This window comes from Tiliqua scincoides, chromosome 2 (genome assembly GCF_035046505.1).
Source record: "Tiliqua scincoides isolate rTilSci1 chromosome 2, rTilSci1.hap2, whole genome shotgun sequence".
Classification (NCBI taxonomy): domain Eukaryota; kingdom Metazoa; phylum Chordata; class Lepidosauria; order Squamata; family Scincidae; genus Tiliqua; species Tiliqua scincoides.
Genome location: NC_089822.1, coordinates 153,232,161 through 153,253,186, shown reverse-complemented (window position 1 = coordinate 153,253,186; position 21,026 = coordinate 153,232,161). Strand labels below are relative to the sequence as shown.

Below are 21,026 nucleotides of genomic sequence, written 5' to 3'. Positions count from 1 at the left end.
GACCTGGAAACAAGAATCTACCATCTGCCAGTTTATATCCTCGAGTTCACTGGACAGTAGCACCCTTTAAAAAAAATCAGTTTTGGATTGTGCCTTATGGTGCAGTCCCCATATGAAGTAGCCATCAAATGAAGTTCTACCTCTCATATTCAGCAGTTTGGAGATGGAAGGGGAGATGTCTCTGGAGAGACTTTCGTTCTGTAAATTTGTAAAAAATGTGTGTATCCCTCATCATGCAGAAATGCAAGATATTTTGGCTTGATTTCTTCGCCCACAATTAGTTGGACTATTTCAATATTGCTTGGAAATAGCAGCAAGAGACATTAAGAGGTAACGGATTGAAGAAATATGAAAATGCTCACTAATGTTTCTTACAGGTCTTGAAAGATGCTATGCTGGAAAATCAGACCCCAGAACTTTTTCAAGACGTCAATAAGCCCAAGTATTCTGGCACGCTAAATCTGGACCAGTAAGTGTCATGTGAAAGATGAAATGAGCTCTGCTCTGCTTAAGGGTTTTGAAGGTGGGAAAGAGAAAAATCTTTCATGAAAATGAATAACCAATCACCTGTCCTGGTGTTACTTTGTTCTAGAGTGACTCGTCAGAAATGCCCAGATCTGGACTACTTTGTAGCTTTCTCATCAGTAAGCTGTGGAAGAGGAAATGCTGGACAGAGTAACTATGGGTTCGCCAACTCTACCATGGAGCGCATCTGTGAACAGCGACGGCATGATGGGTTTCCAGGTAATAGTGAAGTCCTGAAGAATTTGATTTTTAAAAAAACCACAAATGTATACAGGATTAAAAACATGCTTCCTCACATGTACGTATATGCCACAAATCTTCGTGCTTATAACTAATGCTTCACCCATGCTGATCCTTTTGGGTATTCCTCTTCCTCCTGATGTATTTGCTGGTTTACTATGTATTTTCTCTTGTTCCCCAGGCCTAGCTGTACAGTGGGGCGCCATTGGTGATGTTGGTGTTGTCTTGGAGACAATGGGCAGTAATGATACTGTGATTGGTGGGACGCTACCCCAGAGGATCAGCTCATGCCTGGAAGTTCTGGACCACTTCCTCAACCAGCCTCATCCTGTCATGTCCAGTTTTGTTCTGGCAGAAAAAGTTCTGGCAAGAAGCAGTGGGGATGGCCAGCGGGATCTTGTGGAAGCTGTTGCTCACATTCTTGGTAAATTTCACTGGGGATGATTAGACACCATTCATTCATTCACAGAGACAGACAGCTCACAAAAGCACAAAAAATTAAATCAGGAATTTAATTTGGCCGCTAGGCGAGTTGAAGGCCTACCAAAACGAACACGTTAATATAGTACAGCAGTGAAATGTCAACTAATGGGACAAAATGAACTTCCCTAGGGAGGGAGGGTCAAAGACTGGGTGTGACCAGAAAGGGTCTTCTTCCATGACCCAAACAAGTGCACCTCAGATATTGGTGGAATGTGGAGAAGGCCTCCTGAATCTCAGCATATGAGCATGTTCCAGTGGGAGAAGATGGTCCTTCAGGTATTCTTGTGTCAAGCAATTTAGGCTTGGAATTTACACAGTAATTGCACATTAATTATGTGATGCCAAGTCTTCTTAAAAGTCTGCAATTTTTAACAATTATCCTGATGAGAAATGAATTGCTTGAGCTACCCCAGGAATTTGCACTGTATCTGCCCAGCATTATCGGTAGTGTCCATTTACTATACTCCTTTCCAATGTGACGCTTATATTCCTGTGCATACAACTGCAGGCCTTTAGCTGTAGCAGTTTCATCTCATTACTGATACTTAGAATATTGACAGGCTGGGATGCCATCTATTCAAGGGGAAAAACTAGAATTCATTTATATTCACTTGTGTCACATATGCAGATCTGAAATTTCTCCCATTCTGTGATCACTGAAACTGAATTTAAGAAACAAAATAGGAAATAGTCTTACTCAGCCAGTCCATTCTTTTAAGACAAGTTGGATTATAGTTTTTTATTTTATTTTAAAACATTTATACCCCACCTATCCTGACAGGAAAGCTGAAGACAGACTACAGAGATAAAAACACACACTATATAACTGATTAAAAAAACAAGAAAGAAAAACAACTTTTGTGCAACTGAACCTATTAAAATAGCATAGCTTTAAAAGGAAAAACTACTCAAACAAAGGCAAGGCTGACTAAAAAGATTTTAACCCCCTTCCAGAATACCAGCAAAGATGGAGCAATTCGGATCTCCAAGGGATGTAAGTTTCAAAGGCCAGGCACCAGAGCAGACAAGGCCCTGTCATGGGTTACCACCAACCGTATTTCTAGCAGTGACGCAACCCACCACAGAAGCGCTCTGGATGCCCTCTCAGGATGGGCTGATTCATATGGGGAGAGATAGTCCTTCAAGTACTGAGTTCCTAAACCATTAAGAGCTTTGTAGGTCATTATCAGTACTTTGATTTGTGCTTGGAAATGTATAGGCAGCCAATGTAGATGGTACGGTAGGGGCGTGACATGGCCATGAGCCCTAGACTCAGTCAGCAGTCTGGCAGCTACATTCTGTACTGATTGTAACTTTGATACAGTCTGCATAAGCAGCCCAAGCAGGGTGTGTTTAGTTTTTATGTCACCAGAGAATGGTAAACATAGCCAGCCCTCACCGATCCAAAAAAGAATGCAGTTGGTGCATCATCCTATTTCCTTGCAATCCAGGTTCAAAATCAGGCCCAAGAGCACCCACAAACCACAAACCTGATCCTGCAAGAAGAGTACAACCCCATCCAGCATAAACTGTTACGCAAATTTCTCGGTTGCAGATCTCTGAACCAACAACTTCTTTGTCTTGTCTGGATTGAATCCAATTCAATTAATTTCAATTTAATCTTGATTTAATGTATGACTGATCAAGTAATAACCATTTAGGTGTATTTCTACCCACTGTTTTTCACTTGGATTTCTGCTATTACTCCAGGCTTACTCCATGCTCTTTGCATGATGTTCTGACCCAGTTACACCTACAATACAAGCACATAAGCAACGTCTGATTTATTGGAGGAAATTTCACAGAACTGGGAAGCAGTTGAGAAACTGTACCAAATGTAGGATTAGTCTGAAGGAACGTACTGACTTACAAATCTGTGCAGCACCACAGCAAGCAGAATTAAATGTGCATGGAAATTGGATTAGAAATGTGCACAGGTGCATGTGAAGGGTTTTTAAAGGTGTGAATCTGTTTCATCTGTAAAACAGACAAAAGGAGGAACATGAATAGACACATAAAACTGGGACAAAGAGCAGAATCGGAAGGTTCACGCATTAGACATTTCCACTAGTGGGCAAAGATGGTGCTTCCAGAGTAAGGATGTAAGATGCTGGGGATGCTCCAGTAGCTAGTCTCTGGTGCCTTATACCTGTATTAGTGGGACACCTTACAGGGAAGGGGCTGGCTGCCTCACAGCTGCCACCCCCCAACAGTCACAGGAAAGGAAACCTTGGCTCAGAGAAATCAGGAGACCAGAGGAATCAATCAGGACCTTCAGGTCCTGTATAAGAATTTACTCATTTTTGACTCCCTAGTCTGAGCAATTTGCTGTACAGAGAATAGACATGCAGACTACTGTAAATTCCCTTACCTCAGCTCACCTCCTGGTCCCAGGCTACAATCCTATATACACTTACCTAGAAGTAAGTCCCACTGAGTACAGTGGCATACTTCTGAGTAGGCATGTATAGGCTTGCACTGTTAATCACCTGCCTCTGACCTCTTTTGATCTTTGTCTGCCTGGGCCAGAACAAAACTCCAATCGGCATCCTGTCTGGCAGGTTAGCTAAGGTCCAACAGGGGAACAGGAGAAACCATCTGTGTCTGATCATGACTTACTTGCACGGAACAATTGCCTATTACAGTCCTTCTGTTTCTTCACCCGCTTGCTTCTCATCCTTGATAGATTTTATGAACCCATGCTGTTTCATACAACTTCCTTTTCCACAAAGTCTTCTGCTTGAAGTATTTTCTTTTGCTCTCAAGTGTTCAATCTCAATACCTTCTGTTTCCATTCTGGTTTCAGCCAACCATTCAAAATTCTGCTTCCTTACCCATCAGCTGAATATTTGACTCATCCACAGATAGAAAGACATCTATTTGATTATCTGTAAAATTATCACTTGGTTCATATTCTCATTGCCATCACTATTGCTTTCTTTCCTGTCTCTCAAGCCAGCATTCTGGAAACTTATCAGGGCTCTGTTTTCCCTTTCCTTTGCACAGAGCACTAACACTAACACCTCAGTATCTTCTCACTAACACTAACACTCAGTATCTTCTGGATTTGCAATTTTCCTCCTAGATAATTCACTATATCCTATTATGATTTATCATAATAATAATAATAATAATAACTTTATTTCTACCCCGCCTTTCTCCCCGAAGGGACTCAAGGCGGCTTACAACATATTAAAAACAATTTAAAAACAAATAAAAACATATTAACACATACTAAAAACAGCAGTCAGAGTAAAAAAAAAATAGGTAAAAAGAGCATAGAGCAGCAGCAAGTCATAAAAGAATCAGGCCTGTAAAAAATATTAAAAGATGTTAAAAAGATGTTAAAAGGCCAAGAACTCAGAAGGCCTGTTTAATCAGAAGGGTCTTCAGGCCTTGCCGAAAGGTCTCAAGAGAGGGAGCCATTCTTAAGTCAAGGGGAAGGGAGTTCCATAGCGTTGGTGCCACTACTGAGAAGGCCCTATTTCTTGCAGCCGCCCCACGTACCTCCCTAGGCGGTGGCACTTGTAAAAAGGCCTTCTCTGATGACCTGAGAGGGCAAGCCGGATTGTACGGGAGCAGGCGATCTCTAAGATACCCTGGTTCAGAGCAGTATAGGGCTTTAAAGGTCAATACCAGCACCTTGAATTGGGCCCGGAAACGAATGGGCAGCCAGTGCAGCCGCTGGAGAAGCGGACTGACAGAGTCGCACCGCCTACCTCCAGTAACCACACGGGCCGCCGCATTCTGCACTAGTTGCAGTTTCCAAACCGTCTTCAAGGGCAGCCCCACATAGAGCGCGTTACAGTAATCTAATCTCGATGTCACCGAGGCGTGGATCACCGTGGCCAGGTCTGCACGATCCAAGTACGGCCGCAGCTGGCGCACCAGCCGAAGCTGAGTGAAGGCCCCCCCTTGCCACAGCCGCCACCTGGGAATCCAGGAGCAGCTGCAAGTCCAGGTGGACCCCCAAGCTGCGGACCTGCTCCTTCAGAGGGAGTGCAAGCCCATTCAGCGCAAGCCGATAGTCCAGAACCTGCATCGAGGATTTCCGAACCAGGAGAGCCTCTGTCTTATCCGGATTTAATTTCAGCTTGTTAGCCCCCATCCAGCTCCTCACTGCCTCCAGACAGCGCTCCAGGTCCTCAACCACCACCCTGGAGTCTGGAGGAAAGGAGAGAGAGAGCTGGGTGTCATCAGCATATTGATGGCACCCCACTCCAAACCCCCGGATGACCTCTCCCTCTCATAACATTTGTTTCCACATGTGCACATACACATTTTTCCTCTGCAATATATTTAATATATACACTTGGCCCTCCTTATTCTCCTTCAGCACCCGTAGAGTTGGCTCAATGCGGGTGCTGATCCCACATCTGGAGAGCTTCAAGGACCTCCTGGATGCTACTGGAAGTGTCTCCCAGTCACATCCAGGAGGTGTCCTGAGGGATAGAGAGGCCACGTTTGTCCTCCTCAGGCCTCAGATGGCCTCATGGAGGTGTCTGGAAGGCACATAGAGTTTCCAGGATGCTTTCTAAGGCAGGGGAGGCTGAACATGGCCTCCCTGTGCCTTAGAATACCTCCCAGCTGCGAAGGATTCCAGTCGCGTCTGTGATATCCTTAAGCCCTCCCCACTGATTCCATTATCCATGGATATTGGTATCTGTGGCGGGGGGGGGGGGTGCGCAAGAATGAATCCCTCGCGGATACCGAGGGCCAACTGTACTTCCTACAGCTATCTTTCTTTTTGTTTACTGGAGTTATGCTGTTTAAATATCATCACCAACTTCTAAAAAGCTAATATTGTTGCTTTCTACTTGCCAAGTAATAGCTTTCCTGTTTTCTTTTATACAGTGGCAGGCTTGGACACAAGCACCTGTCTTGGGCACAAGGCAGGAGTGCCATGTGTTGGGCCATAATGACTCTAGTTCACATTCATAACAGTTGTTTATTAGTTCAGTTCCCCTAACATTTGTCTGCATGCCTTTGTTTATATTTCAGCCTACTCAGGGCACAGAGTACCTATTGTTTGTGCTACAGCTGTTAAAAGTTTAAACAGATATAGATATGCAGATTGTACAGGACATTTAGGATGAGTTTGGGAATTTGGCTTGAGATACTAAATAATGCTTCTACAGTTTGCTGTGTTGTTTAAATATGGTGAAACCAAAAACAAAAGAAAAGATGGGCACCATTCTGCATCATTCAGCAAAGAAAGGAAATCTATAGGAAAGAACCTAAAGGAAATTGTGGACAGCGTGGAAACTTAACAGCCAACGGGGTTTGTCTAGATATTGTTAATTTTGTCTGTTTCTTTCTCAGGGGTTCGTGATGTGAACAGTCTCAATGCTGACACCTCACTGTCTGATCTGGGTTTGGATTCCTTGATGGGAGTTGAAGTACGCCAAACTCTGGAGCGGGACTATGATCTTGTCATGACAATGAGAGATGTCAGACTGCTGACCATAAACAGACTTCGGGAACTTTCTTCCAAAACTGGAGCTCCAAATGGTAAGTGTGTTCAGCTACACAGAATCTGCCCTACTTTGGACTTGGGAACACACAAGAATGGGAAATGAGAGGAACTGGCATAACTGGAAGTGAGATCCAATACTGTCCTGTGGAACACTGGTTCAGTTCTGTATGAGTGAGAGCTGCTTGCCCATAACTCACAGAAAGGAACGTTTTGTTAGTGAAGCAAATAAATAATTTCTGCTCCATCATCCAGAGCATACGCTGGGACTGAAATGATCAGACATCCTAGTTCCTTACAAAAAAAAATTGACCTGGGGCATGAGATCAATGCTGCCAAGGTGCCTATGAGAAACCTCCTCTCTCAGGTTCCAAAATCAGGGTCAAACGAGATGTGATGTGGGAGATCCATGATCAGAAGCGTCTTCCACATTTTTTTTTTTTTTTTACTTCACATTACAGCAATATCTTGCACTTCTGTTTGATTAGGGACCAGAGCATGGATGAAAGTAAAATATGGATGAATGTCAAAGCATAGCCTTATTTAGCTTGCAATTTTTTTTTGGTTGGCAAAAACCATTAATAACGAACTATACAGCACATGTGAATGTGTGCAAAACCTAAATAAACAGAAATTTAAAAAAATAGGTATAAGAACATCGTTGTTGGATGAAATTGAAAGAAAGAGGAAAGCACGTGGACAAAATTTGAAATGTGGTTATAACTGAAAACAGCTGAAAGGGCAAAGCAATGAAAGGCAGGTGGATGAAAGTCAAGGTATTGCTGTAGTTGTGTGGGGTTACTGATTTGATCAGGACCACAACACTGACTCTCATGCTGTTTCCTGAGAGAAATTTCCTCCCAAACCTTGCTTTTAGCTCTGCAGAGAAAAAAGGCATGTACAGCATCTGCCACTCTTTCCCACACATGATCTAAATCTCCCCATGGCTGCTATGATCTAGGACAGTGGTCTTCATCCTTTTTTATGCCATCATCCCAATAAACATATAAATACAGTGAGAGACTGGGGATCCACCGTTGGTCCCGCTCCCCCCTCCTTGCACCTTATCCGTTCACTCCCCATCCCTGTTGCTCTTCCAGCTCTGTTCGTTGTAACCAAATATTCTTATTAGAGAGAGCAGAAAAAGTTGCTATTGAGGTGAAGCACTGATGAAAGTTATGTTAGCACAGTTGCTAAGTACCTAAGCAGGGCCAGGACACAATCTCCTGGTACCTGAAGGAGGAACACCAGATGCCTCCCCCTTTACCTGGTGCTGCTTCAGTCCAGTGTTCTTTAACCTTCCTGTAAGTTGCCGTGACCCGACAACTGTGACCCCAAGGTTGAAGAACATGGATCTGGGAGAAAAACAGTGGGAGATCCATGAACAGGATCTCTTGTATCTTGTGGAGTATAGCCCTTAATTCTAATGCTCTAAGAAACAATCACATAAGGCTAGTCCCAAACCAGCCTATTATCCTCATTTAGCTCACCCTCCTCATTTGAACATGTAATTAACTGACTCTTTTCCTTTTTAAATTTTCTTAGCATTATCCCTTGAGACAAAAACCGGTCAGGCTGAGCAACCAAAGTTGAACTTGAATAACCTGTTGGTTAATCCAGATGGACCAACTGTCTTGCGACTCAATAAGGTGCAGAGCACAGAACATCCTCTCTTCCTTGTACACCCCATCGAGGGAACTCTCACAGTTTTCAGCAACCTTGTCTCTAAGCTCAGCATACCCACCTATGGACTTCAGTGCACAAAAGGTAGTTCCATGTGTGTTCATGTCATCAGTCTAGTGCATCATTGTCAGTAAAACCTGAATCAACCTATTTATAATTTTAAACTTTATAATTTTAAATTTATAATTTAAAATTTATAAATATAAATTTTAAATTTATAATTAAAATTTATAATTTTAAAGGCGTCTAGCCTAGACGCCTTTAAAAGGGGATTGGACAAGTTTCTGGAGGAAAAATCCATTATGGGGTACAAGCCATGATGTGTATGCGCAACCTCCTGATTTTAGAAATGGGTTAAGTCAGAATGCCAGATGCAGGGGAGGGCACCAGGATGAGGTCTCTTGTTATCTGGTGTGCTCCCTGGGGCATTTGGTGGGCCGCTGTGAGATACAGGAAGCTGGACTAGATGGGCCTATGGCCTGATCCAGTGGGGCTGTTCTTATGTTCTTATGTTCTTAAACATTTCACAAACATTACTCAATGTGAGCATGTTCTGCCCATGTAAATAGGGATGTGTACAGGATATCCTTAATCCTATATGATAGGCATATGATGATAATGCATAGTTGGGATACAAAGATTATTTTGGGACAAAAAAAAAACCTACTAAGCTATTACCTTGAATCAGGACAAAATTCCAAAATCAAAATATGTTTCAAAACGTATACACAAGGGTTTCAAGAAGTGAGAGTTATATTGACTAGCTATGACCCACTCTGTTTTAGTGTGATTTCATTATTTGTTGCCTCTTTTCAGTAGCTAGCCACATTACATATATAAGAATGTGGGGAAAGACACCTCTGCCCCAATTCTATCCCCCTTAGCTGTCATAAAGCAGCCTTTGCCAATGAGTGCAGTGGGCCCGCTGGTGGGAAGGCCACAGTGGACTCCTGTGCAGACACCCACCAGAACAATTAAACTCACACAGGAGGTTGGAGGGAGATTGGGGGGGAATTGAATGGGGTAGAGGGTGGGCGGAATGGGGCAGTGATGGGAGTGGGGAGGAGGGCGGATCAAGCCCAGGAGGGGGCAGGATTGGCGGTGGCGCACACCACATCTCAAGCCCCTTCCCAAGCCTGATCCGCCTGCACAGAGCAATGTAGACCTGCTCCTGCAATTGAGTTGGTGCAGGTCCAAGTTGCCCCATAGCAACTGCTGGGACTTACCATGGGGTGAGGGAACAAATGCCACCTTATCCCAAGGAGACCTCCAAGGGCCAAAAATTCTTAAAGGATGCAGCAGAAGCTGCACTGTCGCCTATCAGGGATTTAGGTAGGATAGGATAGGTCTGCCCACCTCTCTTTTAAAATTTTCTGCAATCCTTCCAGTGGGCTCTTACTATCAACAGTTATCTTTTCGTTTAATTTTATTTATAGCTGCTAGAATGTTTGCAGTAATGATTTTACATCCCTGTAATACATCCCTGTTCCTAAACTCACTGAGGTTGTGGCACCCTTCAGACTCACCACTCAGTCTCTTCTTCCTGGCTCACTGGGTCAACATCACACGAAATCTCATGCTATTGGCAGAAGAGATTCCATGTTTATCAGCCTGGGAATCCAGGAAGAAGCGGCCACACAACACTGCACAGCACCCCTATGAGTGTACCTTGGCACATACTGTAGGAATCTCTGCTGTAGGTCAAAGAAAATGGTTTCCAAATTTTCACTCACTCTTAAGCAATGTTGTATAACTGATGTGCTGAACTTAGTTACAGTCACCTTGCAACACAACCCAGTTTCTTGGACTCCTGCCTTTACTTTTGTACAGCAGGTCCCTGCCTTGTGTAAGCCTCAACTTGTGTAATTTTGATTTTATGTAAGTTTGGTCTGCTCTGTTGGGAGGGGCAGCAGAAGCCACCCATGCTTGCTAATTTTGTTTGAAGAGTCTGCATAGAGAAAACTGCATTCCAACTGTGGAAGCATTTGTCTTCTTGGTGGTGGAGGGGGCAAAGTGAGAAAGCAAGGGGCCAGATCACTTTACTCCAGAGATCAGAATGCAGGGATCTTGCCCCTTCCTTCACACTGGTTTGTTAAATAGAAGAGGAAATGTGCAAAAATCGCTGCATGTAAGGGCAGCCAGAAGAGAACCATTACAGAAGTCAGGGAGTGCTTGTACACAGAATCCAGACATCTGCATGCCAACTAGTATAGTGAGTTGAATAACAAAGAGAATTCTAGCACTATATATTGTAGACAGGGAGCAATATACCCTGTATAGTAGATGGAGAAAACAGATATCTAGCACATTTGATTTTATAGAAAAACCTAAAACAGGAGCAGTTGTTGCCTAAAGCTCAGAAAGTGTCTGTATGCACTTAAACTAAGCTTCCCACCATAATTCTTAACGCCTATTCATCTGTTCTGATTCTAGTACATATATCCGTTAATGCAATGTCTCCTTTCCAGCCCAATACTAACCAATTTTCCAATGCCGATGCCACCCTGAGGAAAGGGGACAAATGTCCCCTTACTACTTGAAGGAGACATCCATGACTTGCCCTCCTCCCAAAGATGTAATGTGTGCCCCACTGGCATGGCTGCAATGGTGCATGGCTGGAACTTTGGTTAGGACTGGGTTGTTCATCTGCTATCTGGTTTTTCTATTGGCAAAAAAACTCAAATTCTAAAAACACCATTTTGGAATTAGAAACAGTGTTGCAGCTGTAGATTTATAAATGCTTGTCTAAACTGTAGTTTCTGATAGCAGAACTATGTTCTTGGCACAGGATTCCAGTTATGCTAATCATGACTGTTCATAGCCTGATTCATTCCCTAACTTTCCATCTTCGCTTTCTCTCATTAATTAGCTGCTCCTCTGGACAGTATACAGAGCTTGGCATCCTATTATATTGACTGCATAAAACAGGTGCAGCCCGAAGGTCCCTATCGGATTTGTGGATACTCCTTTGGCGCCTGTGTAGCCTTTGAAATGTGTTGTCAGATACAAGCTCAACAGAATCCCTCCCGCTTGCCCAACAGCCTCTTCCTGCTTGATGGTTCTCACTGCTATGTCGCAGCACACACCAAGGTAAGAGATCCACTCCAAAACACTCAGGCTTCCAAACAGGAACAGCAGGCAACCATATTATAGACTGACATTTGTATGCATACACACACACATTATTACATGGAAACATGAAAATCCATATTTGACTTGCACACTATTTTCCTATTCAGGCAATTTCTAGAAGGCAAATTGGAAATACGGCTATTTGGTCATTCCAACACCTCTTCATTCTTTAGCACCGGGCTCTTTGGAAGACACTGTGCCAAATCATGGCAATTATAAAGGCTCATTTATCTGCTTGAGCATTAAATATTACTTGCTTTCTTTTCTTGGCTTTTGGGTGCTCTTTGTGTTTAAATCATCTGAACCCCAATACTGTACTAAAAATTCTGTTCAGCGTCTAAAATTCTTGTATGGTGATCTTGTTGTTGCTGTCATGCCCTCTAGAGCTACAGAGCCAAGCTAACCCCTGGAAATGAGGCTGAAGCAGAGACTGAAGCATTGTGTGCCTTTGTTCAGCAGTTCAGTGGCATGGAGTATAATAAGGTAATGTTCTTCCACACTGATCCCACAGGCACAACAACATGTAGTTTGCTCATATAAGAACCACCATGCTGGATTGGCCAAACTGCCCATCTAGTCCAACTTCCTGTCCTCCATAGTGGCCCACCAGATGCCCCAGAAAGCCCATGAGTAGAAGGTAAAGATATGTGCTTTTTCTGCTGTGTTATTCCCCCATAACGGGAATTCTGAGGCTCACTGCCCCTGAACCTGGAGCCCATATACATTCTTCACGAGTAGAAGCTGTTGATGTACCTGTCTTTCATTAATTAATCTAACCCTCTTTTACAACCAACAGTGACAACCAACATGCCTTGTTGCAGTGAATTCTATAAATTGTGCACTGTGTGAAGTGCTTCCTGTTGTCCATCCTAAATCTCCCACCAGTTTTATTAGATGTTCTCTGGTTCTAGTGTTGTGAGAGTGGGAGAAAAGTTTCTCTCTCTCTCTCTCTCCACAGTCAACACACAATGAATAATTTTATTAGCCTCAGAAACATCTCCTCATAATCCCTGTTTCTGAACTAAAAGGCCCCAAGCATTATAGCTTTCCCTCCTAAGAAAGGTGCTCCAGCCCCACCTATTGTCTGGGTTGACTTCCCTCTCCAAACTGCACCATACCTTGTAGTAAAGCACTTCTCTTTTCATTGCTTGCAGTTGTTGGAGATTCTCTTACCCCTTCCTGACTTAGAAACTCGTGTAAGGGCTGCTGTGGACCTGATCACTGAGAACTACAAAGACATCAGCCATGAGGCACTCACCTTTGCTGCTACTTCCTTCTACTGCAAACTGAAGGCAGGAGACAAATATTTACCTGGGTGCAAATATCATGGAAATGTGACACTACTGAAAGCAAAGACCCACAATGAGTATGGAGAAGGCCTTGGGGGAGACTACAAGCTTTCAGAGGTTAGTTGCATTAACAGAAGGAATGGAAAGGTTCATTATCTTATAAACATGATCAGTGACTTTTTTATTCACTGCACCTCCTCTCCTACAGCAGTGCAACCTGCAATCCTGCATCGTTACACACTTGAAATTCCATTGAAATCTGTACCACTGGTCTCTTTAATACGTGCAGCCATCTGCTGTTGTTTCTCTGCCTCCCACTTGAGTTTTTCAGAGGCCGTGAGGTTTAACAGTTTGCCCTGCTTTAGGTAATCCAATTTTCAAACTAAAAGCAAAGACAGAAAATCATTGTGTGAAGATCATTTTTCCTGTGAAGAGTAACATACAGTGTTTCCAAGATAATTGCCATATCTGCGAAAAGACATTTGCACATGTAGCTGCTTTGGATGCAAAAAGCACCTTTCAGGAGAGGAGGGTTCAGTGCGAAAACGGACATAGGGAAAGGATAGGCTCCTCCTCCCTACGTACTGCAGTCTTAGTCAGGGCTGGGGGTTCCTCCCTGTGGTTTTTGATTTATTTTTTTTTAAGAAGCTTCCAGTTGGAAGCACATCTCTTAGGAGCCCATTTCTATGCATGTCAATATATGAAAGAGTAGATCATCAAATTAAAAAGATAGTGGTCCATGTTAACAATGTATCAAAAAGTTGATTAGCTGAAAAGATAACAAAATTTCTTGCCTTCTTAATGTAATGATCTCACTGTTTGAATAATAACTGCTAGCATTAGGCAGTATCCTACTCATTTGTATCTCTCACCCTTATCAACTTATAACTACAAATGTACATTATGTACCTTAACCTGCTTAACTGGGCAATGTGGTGCTCCTCTTATATTCAGCAGGGGGTAGCTGTCCCAATTCACTTCAACACAGTATCTTTTCTAGAGGCTGTTTGCTTTGCATCTTTTCAGATTGTGAGCCCTTTGGGGACAGGGAGCCATTAGTTGATTTTTCTCTGTAAACCGTTTTGTGAACTTTTTGTTGAAAGCAGTACATAAATATTTTTTGATAATAATTTGTAACCCTCACCCTTGTCCACCCATAACAAGTGTACATGTCATTCCCTGTCTGTTTTCTGTTTTTCCCTGGCTTATCAAGCAACAGCAGCATTTCAAGCTCTCCAATGGTATGTTATGAAAATGATTTTTCTGGTTTTCAGTAAAGAAATAGGAAAGAGGTATTAGGCCTTTCTTGACATGTGATCAATTTAAAGAGAGTGCAGAAAGCAGTCAAAAGAAACAAAGGAAAAAACAGTCTAATCCTGTGCAAGTTTAATCGAAGTAAGTCCCACTAAGTTCAGTGGGGCTTATTCCCAGGAAAGTGTTCATATGATAGCAGCCTGTAGTCACCTTCTCAGATGACAACTGAAAAATCAGATGGCGTATGGAACTGTGTGTAATGTTCTCTTCCATGTCTCTTTGCCCTGTGCAGGTCTGTGATGGAAAAGTGTTTGTCCATGTTGTTGAAGGGGACCATCAAACCGTATTGGAGGGAAATGGTGCCGACTCCATCATTGGGATCATCCATAGCTCACTAGCAGAGCCTCGGGACAGTGTGCGAGAGGGCTAGATGCTTCAGAAACTGCTCTGATTGGTAGAATTCATTGCTAACCTTTACATCCCCAAGGAACTCTTCCTGCAATCCATCATCTCATCTGCTCTGCAGCCAGGTCTAGAATGTCCTGACCAGCAGCCCTCTCTCCAGCCCAGTGACATTGTTGCACAGACTATATTGATGGCAACAATTTACACCAATCAGCAGTTTGAGGGGGGAAAAAGATTCTTAGGAGCAGGCTCTTTTTTCTTTTTGTCTTGTGCTATGTATTGTATTGTATTATTGTCTAGAAGTATTCCAAAGGATGTGAACTAACAAAGTCCAGTGAGCAAGGAGAGAAACTGCAACTGATTTTGGAGACACGCTTGTCTGTGAAGAATCAGTCCGTAGCAATATCAGAAAGTTAATTCCATTGAGGCTTTTTGTAACTGTTATTTCTAATTTGAAATATGATAGATATTTATTGCATTATTTGCTAGAGGGTCTCAACTTTACTTTAGCATTGACTAAATGATAAGAGCAAAATATTCCATTATGGAATTTTTTTTCTGCCCGATGAAGTTTGCCTCATTTGTTTTTTAATTTAAACCAAAATTTATATTTAGAACCATGTGGTAATTTGGGGTGCAAGATGGAATCCTGACACAAGTACCAGCTTTTCCTGGGGATGGGATTGACTCTGCTTGTTGTGAGTACGCTATAGAAGTACCCCCTTTTGGGAAGGGGTTGGTAGTTTCAAGACAGGTAAGACAGGTACAGCAGATGTTGGGGTTGATGTTAAGACCCTTCCTGCATCCATCTGAGGAATGCACAGTTGTTTCCTGTGTTGCCTACTGTAACTGCTTTCTCAAATATCCACATGCTTCCAATCTTGCTTCTTCATATTCCCATTTGAACATGAAAGATTAATCATGATTGAGTTTCCAGGGCTTCTTGTTGACAAGAACATGACTTAATTCTCTCAGCTGAACTATCTTCCCCACTCTCGCCCTTCAAAAAACACTGCTCGGCAGTGACTAGTCTCTGCCTAGTGATCAAGATCTTTAACCCCCCCCCCCCCCAAAAAAAAAAAATTGGATTCTAGCAAGCTTTTTCTTGCCTCTTCCATGCTGGATATCTTTGTAGGGGAATCAGTGCATCTTTGCTGCACCAATGATACAGAGGAGATACTTGGGGCAACCAGCATTAAGCAGGATTGTTGTGCCTCTCCAAACTGCTTTAGGATCCAGTTTCACTGCTGGGTTACCTTACCAGTGTTGGGGCATAGTGACTGCACACACATTCCGTACTTGCTGGGAGCTAGTTGGCTAGGCCATCCTCTGTGGACAAGCAGCTGGGTGACTGGTTCTAGTTTTAAATTTTAAGGAAAAATTCTTTTGTGAAATCAAAGGTTTAAAATGAACACATTTCTAGATCAGTCTTTTTCTGTTCTTCATTTTTACATTCCTTTTGTTGAAAGTGCTCTGGAGTGTCCTTTCTTCTGTGGCTCTCCTGGAATTAAATACAACTTAAAACTCTAATGTGGCTTTTCTTGTCTGTTTCTACATTATTTACATCTTTACTTTGACTTAAAGGTTCTGTTTCTATGCGTTGGGGAAAAAACCTCCAATTTAGTATAAATTGGAAGCTGCAATAAGCCATTTTCTAAGTGCATTGGGTTCTGGCTTCCTCTTGCTTTCATGTCTCCTGCAGGTGTAACCTAATTAGGTTGCAATCCTATCCGCACTTACCTGGGTATAAATCTCATTGATTATAATGGGACTTATTTCTGAGTAGACATACATAGGATTGGGCTATTAAACTACACAACTGGAAAACATGAATTCTTAAATCTTCCTATTACCTCTGGCTTTCTTTGTGATGACAGGAGTTCATTAACTGAAGTTGCCTTCATTTCCCCATCTGCAGAATGGGGTCAATCCACCATGCAGGGCTGTTGTGAGGATAGTCAGTTCAGAATATGAAAATTACTGTTAACTGCAAGTTAATATTTACAGAAAGCTTTAGAGCCCATATCTGAAGTAACCCAGTAGGCCAGTAACCCTGAAGGAAGAAAAGGTGAGCTGTGTTTGAATGGAAATGTCAAAATATTTGCAGAAGTTAATCTGTGTGTTTCAGCAAATGACAAACAACTAATAAATAAAAAATAACAGAACAGTGGTTCTCAAACTTTTTGGTCTCCAGAGCCCTTACATTCCCAAATGGAAGCTTGAGAAGCCCCACTAGTGCAAGCATGGAGTCTCAGAGAGCCCCAGAGTGCTGCTGCATGCATGGAGTGGTACGGCTGTCGTAAACTTAGGGGGGTTTGGGGTGCTCAGAGTTCTTGGCTCTCGAACCCTAAAGCCCTCAAGGCCCCTCTGTTCAGTAGTACTGCTACCACCCTGTATGGGCCAGTGCCTCAGTCCAGGGACACTGAGACCCTCTAGGCTTAATTCTATCCCTTGCAGGCACTGAGCGCTTTCTCCAATTACAGCTTCAGTCCTCAAGTTACTAGACCTCAATGAGCACTTGGTAGCTTGCTGAACGGCTAGGGAGGATTCTGAACCCTTGTCCCCAACAGACAATGAAGCAGCTTAGTAAAAGATATTTTAGTTTATTGAGTACATAAGGTTACATAAAGCAGCAAATGCTAGAGGCATAAACATCTAGGAAACATATCAGCAATAAAATAATAAAGCTAGCTGGCTATCTCTATTAATACCTATCTCTCACCTAGGTCAGCTTCTCTTATGGATCTTTTAGCTCCAGGCTACCTATGAGGCCAGGTGCCCATGATGGACAATGGAGCTCAAAGCGTGTCCAGGATGTTGCACCCAAAAACTCTGTCCAAGAAGGGCACGGACACACCCCTTGGGCACTCATTATACTTCTTATGCTAATAGTACTGAGGTGACTTCATACTTATTTAGACTGTCCAATCAGACCCTTGTGGAACAGAACCTTCTCAAATTTGGCCTGGTTGCTAACTCCTCCTAGTTCTTACCCCTCCCAACTGGAAATCCATAGCTGCATTCCATCATGCTTGATCAGGCGCCTCTCTGTCTACTAAGGTGCTAAACGTTCCAATGGGTTGTAATTCTTGTTATCTGTCCTTTCTGGCCAGCAAAGGAGAGACAACAATCTTTTTGTTTATTTACTCACATTCTTGCAGCTAGGAACTGCTAGCAACTTCTCAGTTACACTGTCTTAGTGTGGTTCAGGCTTCTACTGCCAACCTAGACCTAGCATGTACATATTCATGACAGCGGCACCAACCAAGTTGTGGCCACTTATGCTCGTGGGAGCCCCAGGGCTCCTAGGAGCACACTTTGAGAAACATTGTAGATAAGAAATGTTTCTAACAGCAAAGCTACTTCTAAATTGTTTTTGCACCTTAATATACAGTTTTAAGGTGCAAGTGCAAAAACAGTGGGGTTCTTTTGGGCTGCTCCGAAAATACTTAGGGCATTTTTACACATAATACTAAAAACTACATTTGGGTGAGTCTTACTACTGTGATACTGATCTCTGTACTCATGTTCCCTTATTCCACTGTGAATGACCAATCTCACTTTGGCAGAGAAGTCTTTCTGCCTAGATAAATGACATACATATATCTGAATTGGAGCCAGAGCAAGTCTTCCAAGCAACATTTAGTGATACATGTGTAACTACTGCTGGCAATGAAATGTCATTGAAATGTACAGTGAAATCATAATCAGAACTGGAGGTGCCCTGCTTCAGGAAGCAAACAAATCAAAGTAATGGAAAGCACCAATGTGAAAGCAAAAATCCAGGATGAAAAATTAATTCATCCTCCTGTGTGGCATAGTAAGAAATGTTTCACTGTCTAGGGAGACCGCTTCCTACAGGCTAATATTCTGCCAAGACCATCCTCTGCGTGGATGTGAATGTTCAATTTCAGAGTGTTGTTTGGTGGCAGTTTATAAGACCAGCAACACATGGCAATAAACTAAACCACAGTTTGAAATATAGATTATGCACATTATAATTTTCTTTTGGTTCTGTTGTCATTATTGTCCTGTTTTATTTTCTATTCAGAAATAAAGGAAGTGGGGAAAAAACTTAAACCACAGCAAACAGGATACTGTTCTTTATCTGGCTTGGTATATGTCACTGGCAAGATCTCCAATATGGCCTGCATCTGTACATCAGGCCCCAAACCTACAATATTTGTTAGTTATAGGCAGACAGTAAGTTATAGGCAGAAACCATTATTCTTACAGTTCAATCCTATATGTTTTTATTTCTGAGTAAACTTGCTTAGTTGAGAGTGAGACCCATTGCATACAGTGGGACTTGCTTCTAAGTCTCACTGTATCCAATGAGACTCATTCTCAGGTAAGTCTGTGTAGGACTGCAGTCTCAAGCTGCAATCCTACACACAATTTCCTGGGTGTAAGCCCCCATTGAAAACAGTGGGACTTATGAGTAATCATGCATAGGACTGCACCGTAAGGACCAAATCCTAACTGGGTTTTGCAATATCACAAAAGTATATACAACTGCATACACGCTTTCATAATGTCACAAACCATGTAATGTTGGTGGCCATTTTGGGAATGCTGCACCAAATGATGGTGGCAGCACTGGCAAGCTGCTGCAGAGGGCAACATGCATGGAGGCACCCACTGCAGGAGGTAGGTAGTGAGGGGGATACAAGGCAGAGATGGGAAGGAAAAGGGAAGTTTCTGGGTTTGGAGGGGCAGGCAGGAGATAGAATAGGGGAAGAGGTGGCTTGTGGCAGCACCTGTGTGCATCAGGATCCTATCCTTACTCCATTTCCTTGCCCTTATTCCCTTTGGTTCTGGCCTGCTAAGTAGTGCAACTGCATCAGTGAGGGTGCAGGCTTGAGTTAGGATTGGACTGTTAGTGTATGAAAGCCAACAGGCCTTTTCCCTTGGCATTCGGAGACTTACATTTATGTGAGTTCATGTTCAAACCTCTTCTGTACAATTCTACATGTTAAAGTCTGGAAAGGAAGAAATCCTTATCCTAGACTTGCTAAGTTCTAGAAGTGCATTCCTGGACCATGTTGTAAAGATCAAATGGATTCAAACTGCAAGAAAGGAGATTCCTCTTGGATATCAGGAAGAAATCCTTAACTCGTTCCTGGGAGGCCACCCAGGGGGCATCATCCCAGCCAGTGGCCCCACACTGGACTGCAGCTATCCTTGCCCCTTGTCAACCCTGGTGGTGCTTCTCTGCTGACCAGTGTTGGAGCTGCAGAAGTGCAATGACCAGCTCCTTGCACATCAGGACATCCGGCCAAACTTGCTTTGACATCAAGTTGCCATCCCATGAGTGCTGGTCTGTCCTGGAGTTTCCATGGATGCTGACAGCACTCCGGGGGGGGGGGGGGCTTACTAGCATGGAGTTGCCTGGGCTCTTCTTTCACCCTCTCCCTTTGTGCTGGATGGGCTTAGGATATGATGGACATAGCAGTGATAAAAGGTGCATTGCCATAGGATTGTACAGTAAGACTGCTAACGTTATCAGGCCCTTGAGGCTTGGCCACATTTGGAATTCTGGTTGCCACACCTCAAGAAGGATATGTTGAGCCGGAAAAAGTGCAAAAGAGAGCAACCAAGATTATCAAAGGGTCAGAGCACCTTCCATACTACGAATGGCTACAATTTCTATGACATTTTAGTTTTTTAAAAAAGACAGTGGGGGGATACGAGCTGAAACTTATCAAATTACCCATTATGTGTTGAGAGAGAGATGGTTTCTCCCTCTCTGACAATACTAGAATTAGGGGTTCTCCAAAAAACAGACTGAAATTTACCATAGACAAAAGGTGAGATTTTTTCATGCAGTGCATAGTTAGTCTGAAACTCATTGCCACAAGATGTGGTGATGGCTACTAGCTTGGATGGCTTTAGAAAGGGCCTGGACAAATTCATGGGGGTCAGGTCAGTCAATGGGTACTAATGATGGTGGCTGACTACTACCTCTGGGTTCCGGCAGTATTCAGAGTTGCAGAGAGAGAAGTATGCCTTTCTTTCCTGCTCATGGGCTTCTCCTGGGTGAAACAGAATGCTGGGCTAGACAATCTTTGCCCTGATCCAGCAGTGTTTTGGCAATATGTTCCTTGTTAGAAGGAAAGAAAAGCACTCAAAGACACTTTGTCCTCAGGCTCTTAAAAAAAACACAGACACAGATAAAATGGACTTTATATATAGTATTCTCAGAGGCACCCTGCCTGAGAGGCCACAACAGCACTGTTGCAAGCAAAATATAGTAGTCCCAAACATGACACAGGAACAGGGCAGGTGGCAACAATGGACGATATCCACCAGGTGATGGATGCCACACTATTGTCACTCAGCCACAGGGTGGCCAGATGTCCACTTTTTCCAGGACACGCCCTCTATCTTAGCCATATGTTCTGGAAAAGAACTTAAATGTCCTCCTTTTCCCTGTGAGCAGGCAGAAGACAGTCTTCTCGTAATGAATAAATTATATGCGATATAGTTTTAAATTTAATAATAAGTAATGCAGCATTTAAATGAACCACATGAAATCGACA

The 21,026-nt window shown here is 43.0% G+C and overlaps 1 protein-coding gene across 1 annotated transcript in view; it reads left to right on the top strand.

Annotated features, from left to right (window-relative positions):
- FASN (fatty acid synthase) overlaps positions 1-15,997 on the top strand; it is a 75,795-nt gene extending 59,798 nt beyond the window's left edge. Inside the window, exons 35-43 of the mRNA XM_066615773.1 lie at positions 378-469; positions 593-744; positions 947-1,189; positions 6,571-6,759; positions 8,267-8,488; positions 11,274-11,494; positions 11,921-12,019; positions 12,691-12,942; positions 14,372-15,997. Of these exons, the coding sequence (XP_066471870.1) occupies positions 378-469; positions 593-744; positions 947-1,189; positions 6,571-6,759; positions 8,267-8,488; positions 11,274-11,494; positions 11,921-12,019; positions 12,691-12,942; positions 14,372-14,509 (1,608 nt within the window). The 3' untranslated portion in view covers positions 14,510-15,997. The remainder of the gene's footprint in view (positions 1-377; positions 470-592; positions 745-946; positions 1,190-6,570; positions 6,760-8,266; positions 8,489-11,273; positions 11,495-11,920; positions 12,020-12,690; positions 12,943-14,371) is intronic.
- Positions 15,998-21,026: the final 5,029 nt, after the last annotated feature.